Here is a 20,009-nt window from a genome sequence, read left to right as displayed (position 1 = left end):
TCGAAGTCACTTGTCAATGGAATGGTGCTTTTTGATGTATGATCGTGTTCTTTTAGCCGCATAAACTACGACCAGTAATAAAACTTATTTAATACATAATGCATGGAAAAGCTTTATTGGATAGGAATTACACTTCCCTAATTTTCCCTGATTGGACAAACGCTTCAGGAAAATTGTAAAGTTAAAACAATTGGAGAATGGAGTTAAGTGGTTTGAACTTAAAATTGGCAGACCTTTCACATTTCACTTTTAATAATGTCAACTTCTTTAGAATTCATGGAAAATAAGCATTTCAACAAAGGAAAATCTAGTCTTTTAACCCCCAAATTACAATGTTTTTACAGTTTTAAGACGTTTGATGCCTGCGTGCAAAATATAATATACAGGTTGTGTGCCGTGATTACTGAATAAAATCGAGGTCATTGTTGAGGTAGAGGAAGGCTTAATCCACCCTCTTACATTTATTACTTCGAATATATAGAACAATTCTTCGACAAGAACACATTCCTCTAGTCAGAGATCATGTCAGTAAACATAGCGTACTGGCTATAAGATGCAGATCTGTGCGCCTGAAAGAGCAAGACAAAATGTGAAAGGATAATAATTATGTCAACATAAAATTGTAGGTGTTAAAAATAATGTTGAAATAGAAAATGTAAAATAAGTGCATGATCATGAAACTGTAATCATATAACTCAAATATTTATCTAAAATGATAAAATACTTCGATGATCTCACGATGTTTAATTAGTACAAGAAAAAGGCTGCGTTAAACCTAGCATTCTCGAAACTAATGACTGTTTAATCCGTAGACATAATCACGGGAGTAAGAAGAATCACTTCCTGACAAATCGTCAGCTTTCAGACGCAGTCTCCTAAGTCAATTCATGAACACGAACCCCACCGATCAATCCTTCGCGCTCCCGTAAAAACAGTATTTGCTCTTTTAGACATTCTTTATTGGCTGTAAAAACGTTCAATTAAGATTTTCCCTGGACGTTAGAAACATTCAATAACACTTTTCAATGCAATTCATCAATCCTAGGTATTCAACCTTGGGTGGCCTTCTTTCAGAAGCAAACCTTAGTGGCTCGACTTACACGACTTTTATAGATTTTACACAGAAACTTACGAGATTGCTTTTGTCTGTCTGTGTGTTTGAAAGGGCCAGAGAAAAACACCGAGGGTACTGACAAAATGCTTCTTCCTAAGTTGATTCTTCATTGTAGTTTCAATGACTTCACAAAATGATCTGTTCTTGTCCTTGATGTTCCGGCATTGTCGATTTCAAACTGTGTTGTTAGGAATATTTGAGAAAGCAGTCGATATGTGATGAGATTGTTGAAAAAGATGAAAAAAAGCTACTTTTCTTATCAAAGTTTGAAACATATTAGTTTTTAGCAATTTATCGAAAGCGAGAACAGAACTGAACCTTTGGCAGCTAGACAGCACTACCGATGAAGTGAACTTGCAGTCGGCATGGCCTTCCGTATCAATACAATGTACAATCCTCTTAATGGTTCAACAGCTTTAACATCATCTGAGATAAACCGTTTTTTTACAAACATGCTTCAAACGATTGATTGATCGATGAGAAAAATTGTTTGGAGAACGAAGCAGTTATTGTAGACGAGTGACAATGATTCACTGTGGAAAGTCCAATAAGTCCAATAAATGGAATCAAATGTGCTCCTAAATTATCTTATATGAAAATGCTCTTGAAGTCGTAGTGAGTGGAACTGGTAAATGTGTTTACGTCATCATTACCTATCTTCATTGCGCATATACATGACTACGCAGATATATATACACATGTATATCTATCAGTTCCGTCGACGTTATCAGTGTAACATTTATGAAAGATCATGTTTGCAAGTTCATTAAACCGATATGTCATTTATTACTGAATGATAAATAACTACAAAAGACACACATATTTATCACCTATATTTTCCCCCGAAATGATAGGAAATCAATTTAACTCGAAGAGCGTGCTATAACGACATTTATATTTCATTATTGAGAGCATTTAACCTGAAATGCTTAATCTAACTGTAATATTGTATTTTATAAGAGAAATGGTTTTATTTATCAACTGTTGTGAAACTAGATACCCCTAAAGGATAATGATAATGGTCTCAAGTCACCTGGCCCTATTTGCGACTGTATCTGCATTGAATATCCTTCATCGTCCTAGGGACCTTGCTAGCACAAGACGCTCTTAATGTCTTGTATGTGTAACGTGCGTTTCAACGGTGGATTGTTGAATCACTTCACCAATATCACTGTGACGATTCTCCTAACTTACCAATGGAACCCCCAAAACACACGCAGATCAGGGGCGGATTTGGGGTGGGTTCAGAGGGTTCGAACCCCCTGACCCCCCCCTTTCAAAACTCCTGGATCAGCCCATGTAGATACTCTTAAGCCCTTTCTGCTATATACATGAGTGGAATCTATTCACAAAGTGTTCCAAACAAGTTCTATACGATTCAATATCCAGTCCTCCTTTTCTGAGAAAGCTCTGTCAACACATACAACAGAGACCATCCATCGTATTGAAACACAAGCTCAAGTGGGGAATATTGCATGGAATAAATTCAACAGAAACATAATCCAAAAACAACTAGCTAACAAACAGCGTTAATATTATACATGTTATTGTGTTTGTAACGATAAAGAACAGCCAGAACAATGCTCCGTCCAAGGACTTCCCAATGTCGTGCCATGATATCTCGTGAGTCTTCATCTCCTCAACTTCTTTGACGAGTCTTTGACATTCGTGTGGAAGAACTTTTTCACTATTGTTGGGTTCACTTTCACCGTTTTCTTTGCACTTGCAGTCGTTCATATCCTCCGTGTAACGCCTGTGGGTGTGTATGATAATTCCATCATTTAGCTGGGCATCCGCTTCTATCATCTTATCCCTGATGACTGACCTTCGATGTTGTCCACCAAGGATATACTTAACAGATGCGGGTATCGGAGTCTTTGGATCCTTGTGATGAATGTTCAGTACTACCCCCGCACACAACACTGACAATGTACTCATTGAGAGGAGTGAAGTCAAATATACAGCTGAAATATATAAAATGAAAATTGTCAGTTTACCGCAATAAGTCTGACAACAACAAGGCAGCGAGATGCGATGTTTATGTCACATATTCTTGATACAACCTCGTGTGAACTTACTACGGGATTCAGCCTACATACTTCCAGGTCATAGGACACATAATGAATATTTAAAAAAAATATAAAAAAGTCTAGCATGTCATTTGATTTGTTTGAGAGGCATTCAAGAAATTGGTGATACAGTGATGACAAATCTTTATGGATGATCAGCTTCCATATTTTCACAATAGCGACGGTTTGGTACAGATTCTTATATGGTTTTCCCCCATTAGCTTGAAAACGGTGTAGGAATCTATATCGAAACGTCACGTGAAAATAGAGAAGTTGATTTTTCGTAAAGTTTTGCATGTCTAACATTTCGTAATTGCTTGGCCTGAGTTACACTCTTAAGTGTCCCAGGATTCGAACGCTTGCTTTGTCCAGATTTCGACTGTGTTGGTGTCAACACGAGATTTATGAGTGAGTAAGTTTAGTTTTACGCGACACTCAGGAATATTACAGCTATATATCGGCGGTATGTAAATACTCCCTGGATCAGACAATCCAGAGATGAACAGCTATCTATCAGCACACACACACACACACACACACACACACACACACACACACACACACACACACACACACACACACACACACACACACACAAACACACACACAAACAATGCAAACAGTACCAATAATGAAGCATAACTATAAATTGTCTGTACATACCCAGAAGTGACAGACTTTCCGACGTCTTTGGCATAACGTCACTTATTATCCCCAGGTAGACGGTAAACGACAGCAGCACGGTCACGGCCAACGCCATACGTTCTCCGCAATCAGCAGGTAAAATGAATACCAGTACATTCAGCAGGGACAACATCACCACTGGGATAATCGTATTCAATATATAGAATGTCCTCTTCCTACGAAGGTGTACCTGGAACGTAACGCCAGTGTGTTCTGTACCATTACGGTACGTTGATGGGTATGCATAGCGTTCTGCTCTTGTATTAGTGATATCCCATTCGCCATTTGGCAGGGTAGCTTCCAGGTGAATTTCGTCGTGACCCGGGTCTACCCGTAGTGTTCTGTTTGTATGCATCCAAGTCAAGAATCGAATATCACAAATTTGAGAGTCAAATGGGTATTTTCCTATATTTACTGCACAGCTTGTTTCAACAACTATTCCGGGCTCCCAGACTATGAGGCCGTCGCGGTGGACGCTTATTAGCATGGCGTCGTTCCCAAGTTCACGGTAATTCTGTGCTCTGTAATGATAAAAAACGATTCACTCTAATACATGTAAATGTAGGATTAAAAAACTTTGTATCAGTTGTTTTCCTTAATACTATATGTTACATGACATCAGTGTATAAGTTGTAGTGACCATTCTGTGAGGCGATAATAATTAATTTTAATATTTTCATTGACTTACAGCAATACAAATGACATTTTTCATTAGCCTTCACATTCACATTCAAAACACGGGACTACTTCCTTTAACACTTCAGGCTGTTATTAATTGCAAATGCTTAAAATGCTGCATGTTTTAATTGGATAAATGTAAATAGATTTAAACCTTCAAAAGGCCATTCCACAAACACATACTGGCTTGATTTGCCGATGCTAACGCTGGAATTTATCAACACTATTGAAATGTAATATTGGAGACATGACTGAAAATATGTGACATTATCAAGAAGATATATAGTGTGGGATATTGGATATATATATTGGATACATGAACGTACTATGGTTTTCGTATATCAGGACATAATCCAGTATAAATTACTTCATTGGCATTTATGCTTACCAACGCTGATAATTTGGCGTGTAATGATTACATGTTCAATGATGCACTAGCATAGGTTACTTCGGCTTCTCTAAAAAATCCAAGTATCTAAAGTGTCTGTCACTGATGTCTTTAAATAAATATTTTAAAATCATGTGCATGTATGTATGTATGTATGTATGTATGTATGTATGTATGTATGTATGTATGTATGGATGGATGGATGGATGGATGGATGGATGCATGCATGCATGCATGCATGTGAGTGAGTGAGTGAGTGAGTGAGTTTAGTTTTACGCTGCACTCAGCAATATTCCAGCTATATGGCGGCGGTCAATAAATAATCGAGTCTGCAGCAGACAATCCAGTGATCAACAAAACGAGCATCGATCTGCGCACTTGAGAACCGATGACATGTGTCAACCCAATGAGCGAGTCTGACCACCCGACCCCGTGAGTCGCCTCTTACGACAAGCATAGCCGCCTTTTATGGCAAGCATGGGTTGCTGAAGGCCTGTTCTACCCCGGAACCTTCACGGGTAAAGTGTGTGTGGTGTGTGTGTGTGTGTGTGTGTGTGTGTGTGTGTGTGTGTGTGTGTGTGTGTGTGTGTGTGTGTGTGTGTGTGAGAGTGAGTGTGAGTGTGTGTGTGTGTGTGTAATATGTTTCAACCAAAATATCACAAAACTACATACGACGCAGTTTAGTGACAGAGTCAACTTGAGGATTTGATGTGATCGGAAAAGAACGTTTCATAAGTCAACTGTACAATTATATTTGCCAACTATATGGAAAGGAAGTTTTTTCACTTTTTACATATGGAAAGTTCAAATGTGCAAAGGGTAAATGTCAATAGACACGGAAGTTATTTTCGTAACCTTTATAGACCAGGACGTTGAACAGTTCGTTGAACTGGATGGACAAGGAAGTTACACAATTCACCGGACACATGAAGGTAAGGACAAGAAGATTAAATGTGTGTCAAGGATAAGAAAATTATATATGTAAACGGTCAAAGAAATTATATAAATGACCAGACTAGGAAGTTATATATGTCAACAGTACGGTGAGGTGAGGTGAGTTGAGGCGAGATAGGGTTTTACGTCGTTCCTAAAAGATATTTCGCTCATATGTCGACGTGCATGCGTATGCAGTTATTTGTACTAACCCATCTGAGGTAGTAGTGTAAAATCACGGAGATATCATGTCCCAGTTAAGCAAGAATATCAAACTTAGACACATTATAAGGTCTCAGAGCCCACCAGTCATCGTGTTACCCATAATGCCGAGCGTCAGGCAGGCAGGGACCAACAAGTACCATATTTGAAAGTCTTGTATGACGATTCCGGAAATCGAACCCATGACTTTCCGCTCTCAGGGTTCACGGTCTAACCACTACACCACGTAGGCGATCTTCAAGTGCATGGTGACTATTACGTAAGTTACATATGCCATAATGCAGAGAAGGCTTATATATGTCTAACAAACGAAATGCATTTCTATCACGAACAAAGAAAGTTAAAATTTATGTCTGAACGGATTTATATTTGAGAATGTTGTACACGTAAACGGACATCGACAATACAGTTACATATGTAACATGAAGAGGAATTTTCAAAACTTTTGAGCATTATTGAAATGAGACGCTATTCCCACAAACAGTTAACCGTAGCTTAAAGTTGTATGAGTCCATGATGTGGAACCAAAGGAATGCTTTTTGTTGTCCGAAAAAAATTAGACTTTACTCCTGCTACAAATTAAGCTGTGAAAAGGACAAAACGCTATAAATCCAAAATGTGGGTAAATGCATCTAAAAAATTAATCATTTATTTCTAATAAATTAATCACTTATTAAAGGGAATCTTAATACTGAGCATTCATTTACACACCTTATGCCAAAGAGATACAATAGTTGTCTTATACGAATGAAAGTGTTACGCATGTGTAATGTTTAGACACATGGTAATATTTATCACCAAAATTTCTCTTCACACATATACTGATTTAAATTTAATTTTGCACGCAGTTGAAAGAGCATAAATAAACATATTAATTGTTTAAATGAAGCTACTATACCCCTTGGCATAACGTAAAATGCCTCCATAGCAACTCGTTTACCAGTCTCAGGAACAAGAATGAAAATATAAATTGTAATATGTATGACCAACATATGAACGACATTTCCTTTAACACAAACGTGGGTATATTTTTAGCTTTACATCCTGTTGTACGTGTGCAATTGTACATATTTTGTGAAATAATGCCTTTTTTCTATAAAGTAAATTGGCATCATTGTGAATCGTGTACGGAATCCTAAGATGCAATTATGTGAGCAAATCCATGGCTTCATCGCATTTATATTTACGACAGTGGGGCTTTCCGTGACTCTACATTGTGTAGACTGGTCATATTAATGGCTCACAGATGACATTACGGCAATGAATTATTGTCCGTTGGACGTAATGTGCTTGCATCCATAACAAGACTCTATAGAAGAACGGGCAATGCATTTCGTACAAACGAAGCAATGACCCCGTATTCAATAGACGGTAATTATACAATGGTCTTTCTTGTGGTCGAGACCATTAACTGACCAATCCATTGAAACGGTCATTGGTGTCACTTTGACCACAATAATAAAGGCCAGCCATTATCTAATTGTGGCACAAGCGAATGCAATTTACACACTGTATCATTTACTGATTTCACGAGGTAGTAATTTTTGTTTCATGGATTGTTTCGTAATCTATAGAGATGGCGTGTGCCCAAATACCAGACATTTTACAAATCAGTTGACTCATGTCTATGTCGGGCGATTGTTTCGTTCCGCTATCTGGACTCCATGTCCGGCAATAAATGGCAAGTAATTCATTTCAATTACACTTAATGGCCACCATTACGATTCTATTTACATACAACACTATGACTGTATTTCATAACACTTTCGGCTGAATATTATTTTGATATGCGACCAATTATTTAGTAATTCATATCGACGTGCATGGGAATTTTAACCAAATCAGCCAATCTCAGCGTTGTATAAGAAGTGTCATGATAGTGTCCTTTGACCTTTCAGTAGACTGTATGTCTAATGAACTTACTGATTCAGTATTACCTGGTAATCCATTGGGCTTACGCAATTAACCCGCAGAAGAAATATCGGTCTGGTCTTACACTGGTAGTTAGTGACACAACATTTCAGAAGCATTATGGATAAGTCTCTGAAAGATTCATTTGCAAGTGTGACAGATTCTTTACACACCATCACTATCAAGATTTATATACAATCGTACTGGAACTCGGTTGTGTAATACTTACGACAACGCGTCATGCCTTTGATTTGGATGTCTAGACCCGGGTGGGCTTTTCACTGTCGTGTACTACATTTATACACACACAGATAGAAACCCATCAGAAACACCACAAAGAAAAACACACAACTAAATTAAAATGAAATAAACAACATCCCTCCCCCCAATCAACCCCCTCCCCCTCCCCAACCACACACAGCCACAATAACGCATGCAAGTGACTTCTTTAGTTCTTTTTCATGATCGCGATCCCGTTTCATCTCACCTGACTCTTGACACGCGCCTGTATGCGTAGAAAACGTGCTGTCAAAGGCTACGAAAACCATGCAAATATGAATCAAATGAGCGAAAACTACATTTGTGTCAGTGACACATACACTTTTTTGAGTTTAAGGTCTTTGAACTGATTTTAGAATTGGAGCGGATAAAAGGTGTAAAATTATGGATGCCAACTTCTTTATTATGAAGTTTCATCATTCGCCTGATGAAGGTGTAATAATGTACTCGTGTTGCTCATTATAAATAAGTTGACATTCACAAATGTTGTACTTTCAGTTGTGTTGTTTATTCCTAAAATTCAGTACTGCCTATTAGGTTCGACGAACAAGAAGGTATTGTTATCAGCCATACTTTGTTGTACCTCCAATAAACGAATAACGTTTCGTTAAGTTTCTTACAATACTATACTGCAGCTGCTCGCGGCTATGGTTTTAAGGTAGCCATGGGCTAGTGGACTCATATGGGTCTGACGGATTAACAAAAAAGTACATATCGGTACATGTTCAAACCATGTCCAAATTCATGTATATGTCAAATGTATGTCGTATTGTATATTTGAGATGCGTGACGCATGTAGTGACGCCCACAGTGACCAGAATACTTACGTGTTCTCTACAAATAAATCTGGAAGCCAGACTTCTCTTTGGAACACGATGACTTCATCAATGCCACCATAATCAGTCTCGTTCCAGGTTAGGAACTGGTCCAGCCATTCCTGTAAGTAGACACGGGGTAGTAAATGCAACACAACACGGGTGAGGATTTATTCATTAATGTTCAAAGTATCACTGTTTCAACTAGAAAGTAACTAAGTATTGTACATGTTTTACGTTATCCCATAGCGTGGCAGTCTGATAGGGTGATGGACGTATGGAATGTTGCAGGTATACCACATGGATGACATCAACGGGTATGATGCTGGATTCAGGCCCAGTTGTTTCTGCGGGTACCAAGGAACGGAACCTTGCAGAGCCAATGACAGTCCCTAAGATAACTGGCCACCTCCTGTCCATAAGTAAAGTATCCATGTACCATAGTTTCAAAGTTTGGAAAGTATTCGTAAGCCAATGCAAAAAATAAAGAAAAAATAATAACCCAAGTCATCAATCAGGTTTACGAGCCGAACAAAATCTCCAGTAAATAATGGATTGATAAACAGAAGTCTATTCTTGAGTTAAAACTAATTCCATTCCTGTCATTCCACGGGTCTCTGGCGAAACCTTGATATCGTGATTCCAATTTTAGATTTATTGCTGAAAATGCTCCAAGCTTTCTTACTCCTCCGTTGTACTGGGTTACACCAGGACGCTTTTTCTAAACGTTTCTCACGAGTAGGAGAAATATTAAGAAAATTACAATTGGCCTTACTTTCGAGAGAGAGAGAGCCATACATCATTGGTAGACCCTGTCTTGTGAGTAAATCAAAACGTCTGGAGCAGCGTCCTCCAAATGTTTCCCATAAACAAGTTTTTGTCTTCACTGTTATTTCGCCGGTCGATGGTAACTGTCCCGGATAACAGACATAGTGTCTTCTAATACTTCATACCTTAAATTGACATGTTTTAATCGAATTAGGCGTGTGGTAGATTCCTTTAAAAACTGATGTGCTCATAGAATAGGATATTCCTGAATCTATACTTATGTATACTATGATTAATGTTTAAGATGGATAACATGGTGGAAGAGCAACACAGAAATGACATTGTTGAAATATTAGTAAATTTCAAAACACTGCGTTGTGTGTCGCATGAGGCATTAAAATACATAATATATAGATTCTATATTTCATATGTAATTGACAGTTGGAAGATTGGCTTGTGGCAAACTTTGTATTCCATATAAATATGAACACTCTGGTTTTCATGTGAATGACCTTCAAAAGAGTCATTTTTGACATATCATGTTTGAAATAGTCATTGATGGAAAACAAATGTTTACTAACTTTTCAATGTGAATAAGATGCTTTGTAAAAATCTGATTTTTCCAGAAAGACAAAGACATCAGATCATTTCGTGAAAGTTTTAATCTTGGGAGTTAATGGACTCCACAAACAATCAGATATTATCTTTAAGCTTCAAAATAGGTCTGTGCCTGCTATTGTCATTTAACACTTTGTCATTAAGCTAAAAAGAAGAATAGATGGAAGGTTATTAATCTTGAATATGACCGATAATTCTCCATTTCAGTTGATAAAAACTTGCGGTCATCATGCATGTCCCTGGCCCTTAGACGCTGTTATCAAGATTTTAATGATAGCTTCGTTACGAGAATGGACGTTGCTATTCTGATATACCCTATAAAGCCGTGGTTATCAGAAAACTACTTAAGTCAATATCGTTCGGCAAAATCACCATAACGACGAAACGATGTTGTTGACTATCAAGGTGAACTGAAGAGGCAGTAAAGCTGACTGACATTGTGCAGGATTGCTATGTGATTTGCAAAAATAATGAAATGATTTTTTTCTTCCCAATTAGCAATACCTGGCGATGAGATTATACGGGTGTGTTGAATCCATATCGAACAGCACATAAATCTGATACTGAGGAAAAAGCCGAATATGAGCCAAGTTTGTAAGCCACTAATATACAATCACTCGCTAACGCGCAACGGTAAGACACTATACCAACGGCAAGAAGAAATTGCCTTCGGGGTGACACATGTTCACGAATTTCAATCTAAAACCTTTCTTGAGGACAGTACCAATTTGCACAGAGAACATCTGACAGTTATTGACTGTTGGAAAAGGGGACTATATATCCTCGGTGCCGAAGGCAGGGGAGGGAATTAATTGAGGAGCTACTCAAGGTGACACTATGAAACGTGACTAAAACAATAAGCAGTGGCCACCTTCAGTGTCTTCAGGGTGCATGGACTGAAGACTTTGTGGGGGGAGTCCCCGGGTTAAATCCCCACAATCAATAGTCCCCGGGGGTACGTCTGTGGGTTGAAGATCCTATTGTCCACAACCAGTTGGCGATTAAGTAATTTTGTTTGGTCTGGGTTAAATGGGATGAATTTCTTACAAGTTGTGTATCTTATGAATAGAGTCAGCACGCTAGAGGGTGGACGGATCTGTCATCTTGAAAGACACTGTTGTTCAGACTGAATTCCCGACTTACCCTTCTGAAATAGGTGCATCACCAATTGTCACCATGTTTGTCGCAAGCGTTAGGTCTTGTCGACTCCACCATTCCTTAAAAAACCGTTAAGGTCGTTGACGGACCTTTATGCACTTTGTGGCAAGTAATACACTAGAGTCAGACTTAGGTGTCAACAGTTCCCAACGTTTTGGAGTCAAATAGACCGCTCTGTTGGCAAAGATTATATGCGACGTAGACGTTTGGTCAGGACATTAAATGCCACAGTAAACATGGGACGGTCTTTTCATTAGTTGATGTATCTCCGATCTTATTTCCTATTTTGACGTGTGTCTCATGTTGGCTTCATATTTCAGAGGAATTTTTCAGATGCCTTGTATGTGTTTGTGACGGACACCGCCGGAGGGGCAGGATTCGCTAACCTAATCGAGGACACGTTGTACAACTTTACAGCGATACGTAGACGCGGGAGAAGGATGTAGTCGGAATATTGACTTTCGACAATGACAGCGGCCACGTGTAGGGCAAAGTAATCTCCCCTTTTCTTAAACTTATGTATTGATGTAGCAAAGCAGGCGAACGCTGCTGTAAGGATTACCATTTCCAATATTTCTTATGAATAATGTTTACGCAATACATTTGACGATTTTTGTTTCAGGCCTCATAATACCAATTCTTAAGTTCTGTCGCTGATCTCTAACTCGTTGGGTTGGCCACAGATGTAGTTTTCAAAACAATTTGCTGTTGTATTAACACTTTAACGACAAAGAAATAAACATCCACAAAGACACAACGATTGAAAAGAAACATCCTTTAAGAAAACATAAATATCCACAATCATTATATGTTGTGTTCCTGTGGAAGACAAATCAAGTTACAGCTATATTTGAAACGTCAATGACAAGGGAATGTACATCCTCTAATAAATGCCAATTGAGAAAAAAAGGCCTTTAACAAAATATCAGCATCAACAAATATCATATGATGATTTCATGTGAAGGACATTACATTGTTGGTAGAATGCATTTCTTCTTAAAGAAGGGCAATGCCATGCATTGGAGTTTTCTTAAAAGACCAGGAAGTTTTTATTCGACAAAAAAACTAAATAGAAATGACGATTACAAAGGAGGAAGTCGTTTATCTGAAGGAGCAAAAGATTGAGTGTTTCAACTTACGGCACTCACAATAACGTATGCCAACGATGATAATTTTCTGCGCAATGCCTACCCTCTGTGTTACTGGGAACAAGGAGCAATCTCAAGTACAGTTAGAGCACAGTATCAACAATGATGGGCTGAATCGCCAACGCTGACCTTCTTCACAGAGTTGTGTCACACTCATGACGCTTGGGAAGTGGAGTACGAATTTTTCAGGTGTCACCCTTCACAAGGAAAAAACAATTTTATGATCTGCTCTAAATATTTTTATATTTGACAGCTATAGGATATTAATACTTTTAATTTACTAAAATTATTTCATTTATAACATGATAGATGTTTCCTGATTATACAATGACAAATGAGAAATATTTTTGTTATGGACATATGATGTAGCCCTGTAAATACCCTAGTGAGGATAACCCTAGACTCAGTGGTTGATGTCATGAGCAATGTCATCGGGGATGACACAAAATGAATCAAGTCTCAGCGTTGAAACAAATCACATCATGTTGTTAATAAGAATATCAGTGTTTTGCTAGCCACAACAACGGGGATGATGATTGGATGTGCCCTCAGAAGGAATATGGACAGCCCGTGTTTGGGCTTACTTTCTGTATCGACACCGTTAGGATCCCCCGATTGTATGGAGATTTCTCAGCGCGTCATGCGACTATTGCGGAGATGCTCATCAGGACCACAAGCTACAGGAACTCAGGGAAACCTTCGATACGTTTTCTCGTAGGTACATTTCCAAATTTTCGTTTCCAGTGAAGCATATTATGTGTCTAATGGAATTGTTTGCTTGTTTGCATTTTTCAGTCGCACAATTGACTTGTATTTGCATGTATTTGTAACGGGTACCATTGGATACAATAAGTATTTCGCTAGTATCTGCTATCGCCATTACTTCATTTTGATGCATAAATGGTCATGACAGAGAATCGAACACTCTCCTTTGGCCAAATATTGCATACATGTTAAGCATGTATTAGAATTTGCAGCCAAACAGTCCACATTGGTCGTAGTGAGCACTAAAATGAACTCGCTGATTAGATATAGGCATTCCTGGTAGTGTTTAAACGACACGGATCGTTTTCATACCATCAATCTCTCGTTTAATCGTTCCAGAATTAGGGTGCTTACAGGCAGGATGAAATATCGATCCGTGCAAACTGACATATAAATACACGAAAAGAACAAATAAATATATACCCACCCACTAAGCATTGAAATATACACATATCTATATTGCAGTGTACAATGACGTACAGGTATTATGTTGCTCTGTATCTGTTATCGCTGTGGCAAACTCAGCCCTTATAAGTATATTGCATTCGATTAAATGTCACGGTAATTTTCAGAGCTTTCCTTCAGTGACCTGTTCACATGGCTGGCTGTGAATTTATTAACTAAACGTGTTACACGTTAGTGCGCAATTACTGCGCTACTGTATGTATCTATCACCTAACAACTTAAGACACTAACATGAGAGTTGGACATCCTTCATGACAAACAGGCATATATTGATATATTATACTAAATTACTGTTCGTATTTTTGGTGATTAATTTCTATATTTGTCCGAAAAAGTATTTTTGCATCTTCAATAAAGTGCAGAATATTTATGCAGGAAGTAGTTTCCTATTCAGACTGAGTTATTCCGTTGTTTTGTTCCGTTGATTACTTGCCGATATATACTGCCCATTGAAAGTTTAGATATACTTAAAACACTCACTATCTGTTATGATATATATATGGTTACATGGAAGATAAACTTCTCCAATGACTTGGGGGAACCAACTGCAAACCTGATGCAGATTAACTGCACGGTCATGCATCGAATTGCTGAAACGCATGTGCAAATACCGTGCATGTGAATAGCTGTGTTGTGATGTAAAATTTTGTGAGTAATTTGCCAATTTCACTATTGAACACTTTTCAACGTTACGAATTTGTTTTACATTACACCACCTCATGTGAAGTGGCGTAAACAGTGTGGAATATTTTGCAGAATATAGTTTAGACCTGTTAACTGAAGTAAGTGGCAACATTTACACTTGTGAGTCTGAACTTTTGATGGGTGGTATATGCGTATAAACGGTATTGTAATTTTCCAACCAATCAGTAACCGTCAGAAACTGTATCACGTTACTCCAACAATAAGCAGGTGCATCTGAACGTGAATATAATTGGAAATGGCGTGTTAATCTACTCACTCACACTCGCAAGAAAGTGTTTATCATTTTTCGAATTCAGACGAATATTCCATTTTCACTAGACGCTTTCATTCGTAAATGTATATACGTTGTCCGGGCCCTTGATACAGTGAACAAGATTAACCAAATATTCTCTTTGTGAAAATTCAAACTGATGAAATATATATGAAATTTATGTCGTAATGCATACGATGCACATGTATTGAATGTGTTTCCGAACATCAAAGAAACTGTTTCCTTTATCCTTCCGTTTCATTTGTTGGACATGTCGTGGATCTGACGCAATTCTGTGATGGATAGACACGCATCAGTAGAATTACTTTTGTGTTTTGAAATACGAATATTACGCATTGGTACTTGAGGATATTAATGGAACAGTCCAAAAGCTCATTGTAGGATGAAACAAACTTCCTTCAGTTGTTAGACAGACCCTCGTCCCCTAAAAACATTATCGTGAAAACTGTGGTAAAGATTCATAAAGTTGGTACCTCGCCAGCGAGTTGGACCTTACCCATTTTAAACACAAGGTTTTTTTTTGTTGTGAGTGAGTATTGTTTTACACCACTTTTAGCAAACTTCTAGAAAAATCACGGAAGGAGATACAAGGCATGAGCTTCACATATTCTACCCAAGTGTGGAATTAAACCCGGTCTTCGGTAACACGAGCGAATGTGTCACCATATGGCTACCCCCATCAACACTTTGTCCAGATATATTCATTTTAATTATATTTAGTATCTGTATTGATTTGTGTTATGAATCCCATGAAAATTCGAATCAGATATTTTCTGATGGAACCTTATTCCAGCCAAAAAGCTGCCAATAATAGTAATGATATTCGTCTGACGTTGAGCTTCTAAAATGCTCCCTGAAGTACATACTGATGATTGTTGGTGTACGTGAATTGTATGGAATTCATACTTCATTGAGAGGCTTTAGTCTTTCACATCTACTAGATTTGATCCTTGCCTGACACAACATTAATGGTCCCGTTAATTGGTTCATGTGATGGACGTTTCCGAATTGGACGCATCAGACAGAAATGATATCAATTGATATTCTCTATTTTGATCATTAACAAATGTTGTGGTATTTGTTAGAATAACGTGAGCTTGCGTGTGTTTGTGACCACCGGTAGACAGGATACGCTAACTATTTTGCGATCCCCTTTAGTCATCCCTATTTGATAGTGATCCATGAACACATATATAGTCACAATATTCATAGTTAATATTCTTAATAATAAAAACGCCGTTGCTGGAACAATGCTAAGTATATATTAACACTATCATTTGAAAATCATACTTACTATCTTTAACCATCCACTTGCTGTAAGCACTTGATTTTTCATATCCTGAAAATGGAAGGATTCAGTCATGAGGTTACACATAAATATCTACGTATGTAGATTACAATGTAATTACAGTAAAGAACTGCTTTTACTGCATGCTACATTGTCCTTAATAACCTCTGTCCAGATTAGAGAATCACTTGTAACAATGAGATCACGGAATACCGAGAGTTCACCGTTTCAAAACAATAAGCTGTGCATTAAGAATAATGAACTTTACTGAGTGAGACTTTGTTAAAAGAAAATGTTTTTAAAACTTAAGCTGAAAAAGGAAATAAGTGTAATGGATTCAGATGCACGAGACATTCCGATAATTTGTGCCTTAGAAGCATAAAAACAATTCACTCCGTCGAAACTAATGCATAAAAGTAGAATTGATGAAAGTTTTTAAAACATTAGCCTTAATGAAAATTGCCTTGTATTGGATTATTTCAAATTGAGTTAATAGTTAAATTCAAATTCATTCGCAACAACGTCTTTTCCTCCTAGTCTATCATACAACAATGCCACTCCCTTTCTTTGTAACATATTCTTGTGTTGTCGTACTATTGAATTTCACACATTAGTGTGCAGAACAACGCCACGCCATAATATACTGAGGGAAAAATGCGGCATCGCAATAAAGCACAAGTGTTCCTCTATTTTTAACGAGGTTCCTTCACAAGCTGTGCGCTACAAAGCTTGTGATGAAGACATGGAAAAAATATAGGAACACTTGTGCTTTCATGTGATCCTTTATATTTTTCCCTCAGTATATAAACGGTTTAACGTGAATGATCTGTGGCTGCTCAGTTTCATTTTGCAAAAATAATTACAATTGATACAAGATCATCAGAGAATAGTCCTTGAATGGCATTTAGAATTGATGTAAATAGGGGAGATATTTATAGATGTCAGCTTATGTTTAATATGAATAATGCGTTGGTTTGGAAAGTGGGCTGACTCTTACAACCACTGAAGGGTAGGAAAGAGATAGGAAACATGGTATATAATTATGCATATGAAGCCAGATTTTGTTAGAGTGTTGTTTAACGCCACACTTGGCTCGAGTCTGGACATCATATTCCAGTGGATGATATCATGAGCATCAATACGTAATTGGGATACGATGACTAAGATCCAAGCATCTCTGTAAGAGGATCACTCAGTCTAGGAAATGAGTGAGTTTAGTTTTACGCCGCATTCATCAATATTCCAGCCATATGGCGGCAGTCTGTAAATAATCGAGTCTGGGCCAGACAATCCAATGATCGACAGCATGAGCATCGATCTACGCAATTGGGAACCGGTGACATGTGTCAACCAAGGCAGACAGTCTGACCACCCGATCCCGTTAGTCACCGACAAGCATAGTCGCCTTGGGTTGGGGTTGCTAGTCATGGGTTGCTGAAGACTTATTCTAAACCGGACCTTCACGGGTCCCGTTACAGTGGAAGCTGTCTAAACCGGCATGGGACTTAGATTTTATCCCGGTGTTGACAACTTGCCGGATTGGACACATGACGGTTTTAACAGCTTCCGCTGTAAATGCAGAAACTGAGTTGTGCTTTTCACAACGTACCATATACATATTATATGTCTCACTGTCACTCTTAGCTTGATAACGATGTAAGAATCTACATCGAAAGGTCGCTTAACACAATAAACATGAAGTTGTAATCCGTAAAGTTGTATGTTTCATTTTTGACTCACCAACTTCGGGAATGCCGATCAAACAATGAGTGAAAATATACATGTTCATTTCATTATGAAGGTGAGTGAATAGCAAAACCCTTTGTGTCAGTTATTGGTGACAATTACTATGATGTGGTCAATACAATCATTATTTGTTGTCGCATAAACTCCTGTTCGATACATTAGATATTATTTTAAAGCTTGACATTATCAAGATAATTAGGAGAACGATGTCATCACTAATCAATACTGAAGGCAAAATATTCTCACCCAGTATCATCTGTTGACACAGAAATATCTCCCTCACAGTTGTAATTTGAAATCATCACCGAAAATCCACAAAAGTTTCACTGACCATGGCACCTCAATCATAAACGCTTTACATGCATAGAATAATTCGTTGTAAATTGCGCTGTTGCGAATAGAAGCAGAAAAATATATTAAGGGAACAAGGATGGCTGGTTTTGGTGACGTTTGTTTTGAATGATGTGGAATCATCAGCAGTGACAGAAACGATTTACGGTAATGTAAAAACGCGGAGAGAAAGCCGGTTCTATGAATTATCAATCGGTTAGTCATTAATCTGAGACAAGATGCCAAGCTTACCAATTCGTGGATCATAATGAGAAAAAAGTCCATATGAACTTGGGCTGATTCGCTTTGGTTATGAACAGGCACAATTCCTCGACTATAATTTGAGAATAAATCCCTCCTGAGTCGCACCATATCCTGTGCTGTCGCCGTGGAACCTGTTAAAGAGACAGAAAGTGACATTAGATACGAGGAGGTACAAGAACGGTCTCCAAGGGCGCTATCAGCCTTATAAATCGCACCTCTGCATCGCCCTAAACGATACTTGTGGCATGTCGATGGTGCTTGTCCCATATCTGAAATGTCTTTTTAATAAAACTTCTTTACTTAAATTGTGGTCTATGTACTTTCAAAGCTTCTCATTTAATGACTGACGAGGAACTATTGCCATGAAACGTATATCAATTTTAAAGGTATACGGTAACATCACGCACTGCGGTAGCTGTGTTTATAACGAACACGTACATAAAGACGTTTTGTTTTGTGTTCAAGCTATTTAAAAGGCGTGTATCGAACTACCGTTATAACTATGTATACTGGACAAAAATAGGTAGGGGTGTATGTAAAATTTGAAATTATGAATAATGATGTACTTATTTATTGACAATCTGATGAAATATGAATCATAATAATTCCAATATCCCTAAACTATTTTGTCCAGTATAGAAATGTGGTCACTTAGTGTTCGCTATAAGCCTAGTTTTTGTATATAGTACTTTGATTAAGTTTTGAAACAATGGTGTTTCTGTGTCACTTTCAAAACAGTGAACACGCCTCTGGCGCGTGTGTTTGGGTGGGTAGGTGTAGAGATGGGTTGGGTGGAGGGGTTGCGGGTAGAGGGGACGCATTATTTACGTTTTAGATACTGTACGTATCAGTGCTGTTTCATAGTATTGCATGTGAATTCCACCAAGACGCCCTCTGGGAAGAACGTATCATGAACTCACACTGGTTTTTAAAAAAAGACCGACAAACCGTTTACTTTGATAGCATAGATAATTCCACATGTGTTTCCGTTCGTACAGTCAATATTTTTCTCAGTTCGGAAAAGATTGTTCGTATTTTGTTAAAAAGTCCAGACGATTTTTGATTAAAAGAGCTGGCAATCAAGTATGACAAACGATCAACTGTGTAATCTTTTGTTGGTTCATTCCTCACGCATCATCTAATGGTGATCTTCTGCGACTGCCTGTTTCCTTCTGAGCATCTTACCGTCCATAACAGTGAAATCATTTGTTGTACACCCCGTAACGCGGAACGGGGAACTATATAATCAGCAACGTCCATGCATCCGTCCGTCCGTCCGTCCACATACGTCGTAATTCTTGTTAACGTGATATCTCATGAACTATGGTGACCAATGTCTTCAAATTTGTTGGTAGCCTGGGGGATCACACGGACGTCAGTGAACTTGGGT

General features: G+C 38.1%; 1 protein-coding gene across 1 annotated transcript; it reads right to left on the bottom strand.

The window, feature by feature from the left end:
- Positions 1-2,626: 2,626 nt before the first annotated feature.
- LOC137258901 (acetylcholine receptor subunit alpha-L1-like) lies at positions 2,627-18,739 on the bottom strand. Its single transcript, XM_067796598.1, has 5 exons — positions 18,608-18,739; positions 16,286-16,330; positions 9,106-9,215; positions 3,847-4,388; positions 2,627-3,078 (listed from the first exon to the last, which is right to left on the bottom strand). Exons 1-5 carry the CDS (start codon positions 18,725-18,727, stop codon positions 2,627-2,629), a joined length of 1,269 nt encoding a protein of 422 aa, XP_067652699.1. The 5' UTR covers positions 18,728-18,739.
- Positions 18,740-20,009: the final 1,270 nt, after the last annotated feature.

Source organism: Haliotis asinina, chromosome 12 (genome assembly GCF_037392515.1).
Source record: "Haliotis asinina isolate JCU_RB_2024 chromosome 12, JCU_Hal_asi_v2, whole genome shotgun sequence".
Taxonomy (NCBI): Eukaryota; Metazoa; Mollusca; class Gastropoda; order Lepetellida; family Haliotidae; genus Haliotis; species Haliotis asinina.
This window is presented reverse-complemented; position numbering and strand designations above follow the sequence as displayed.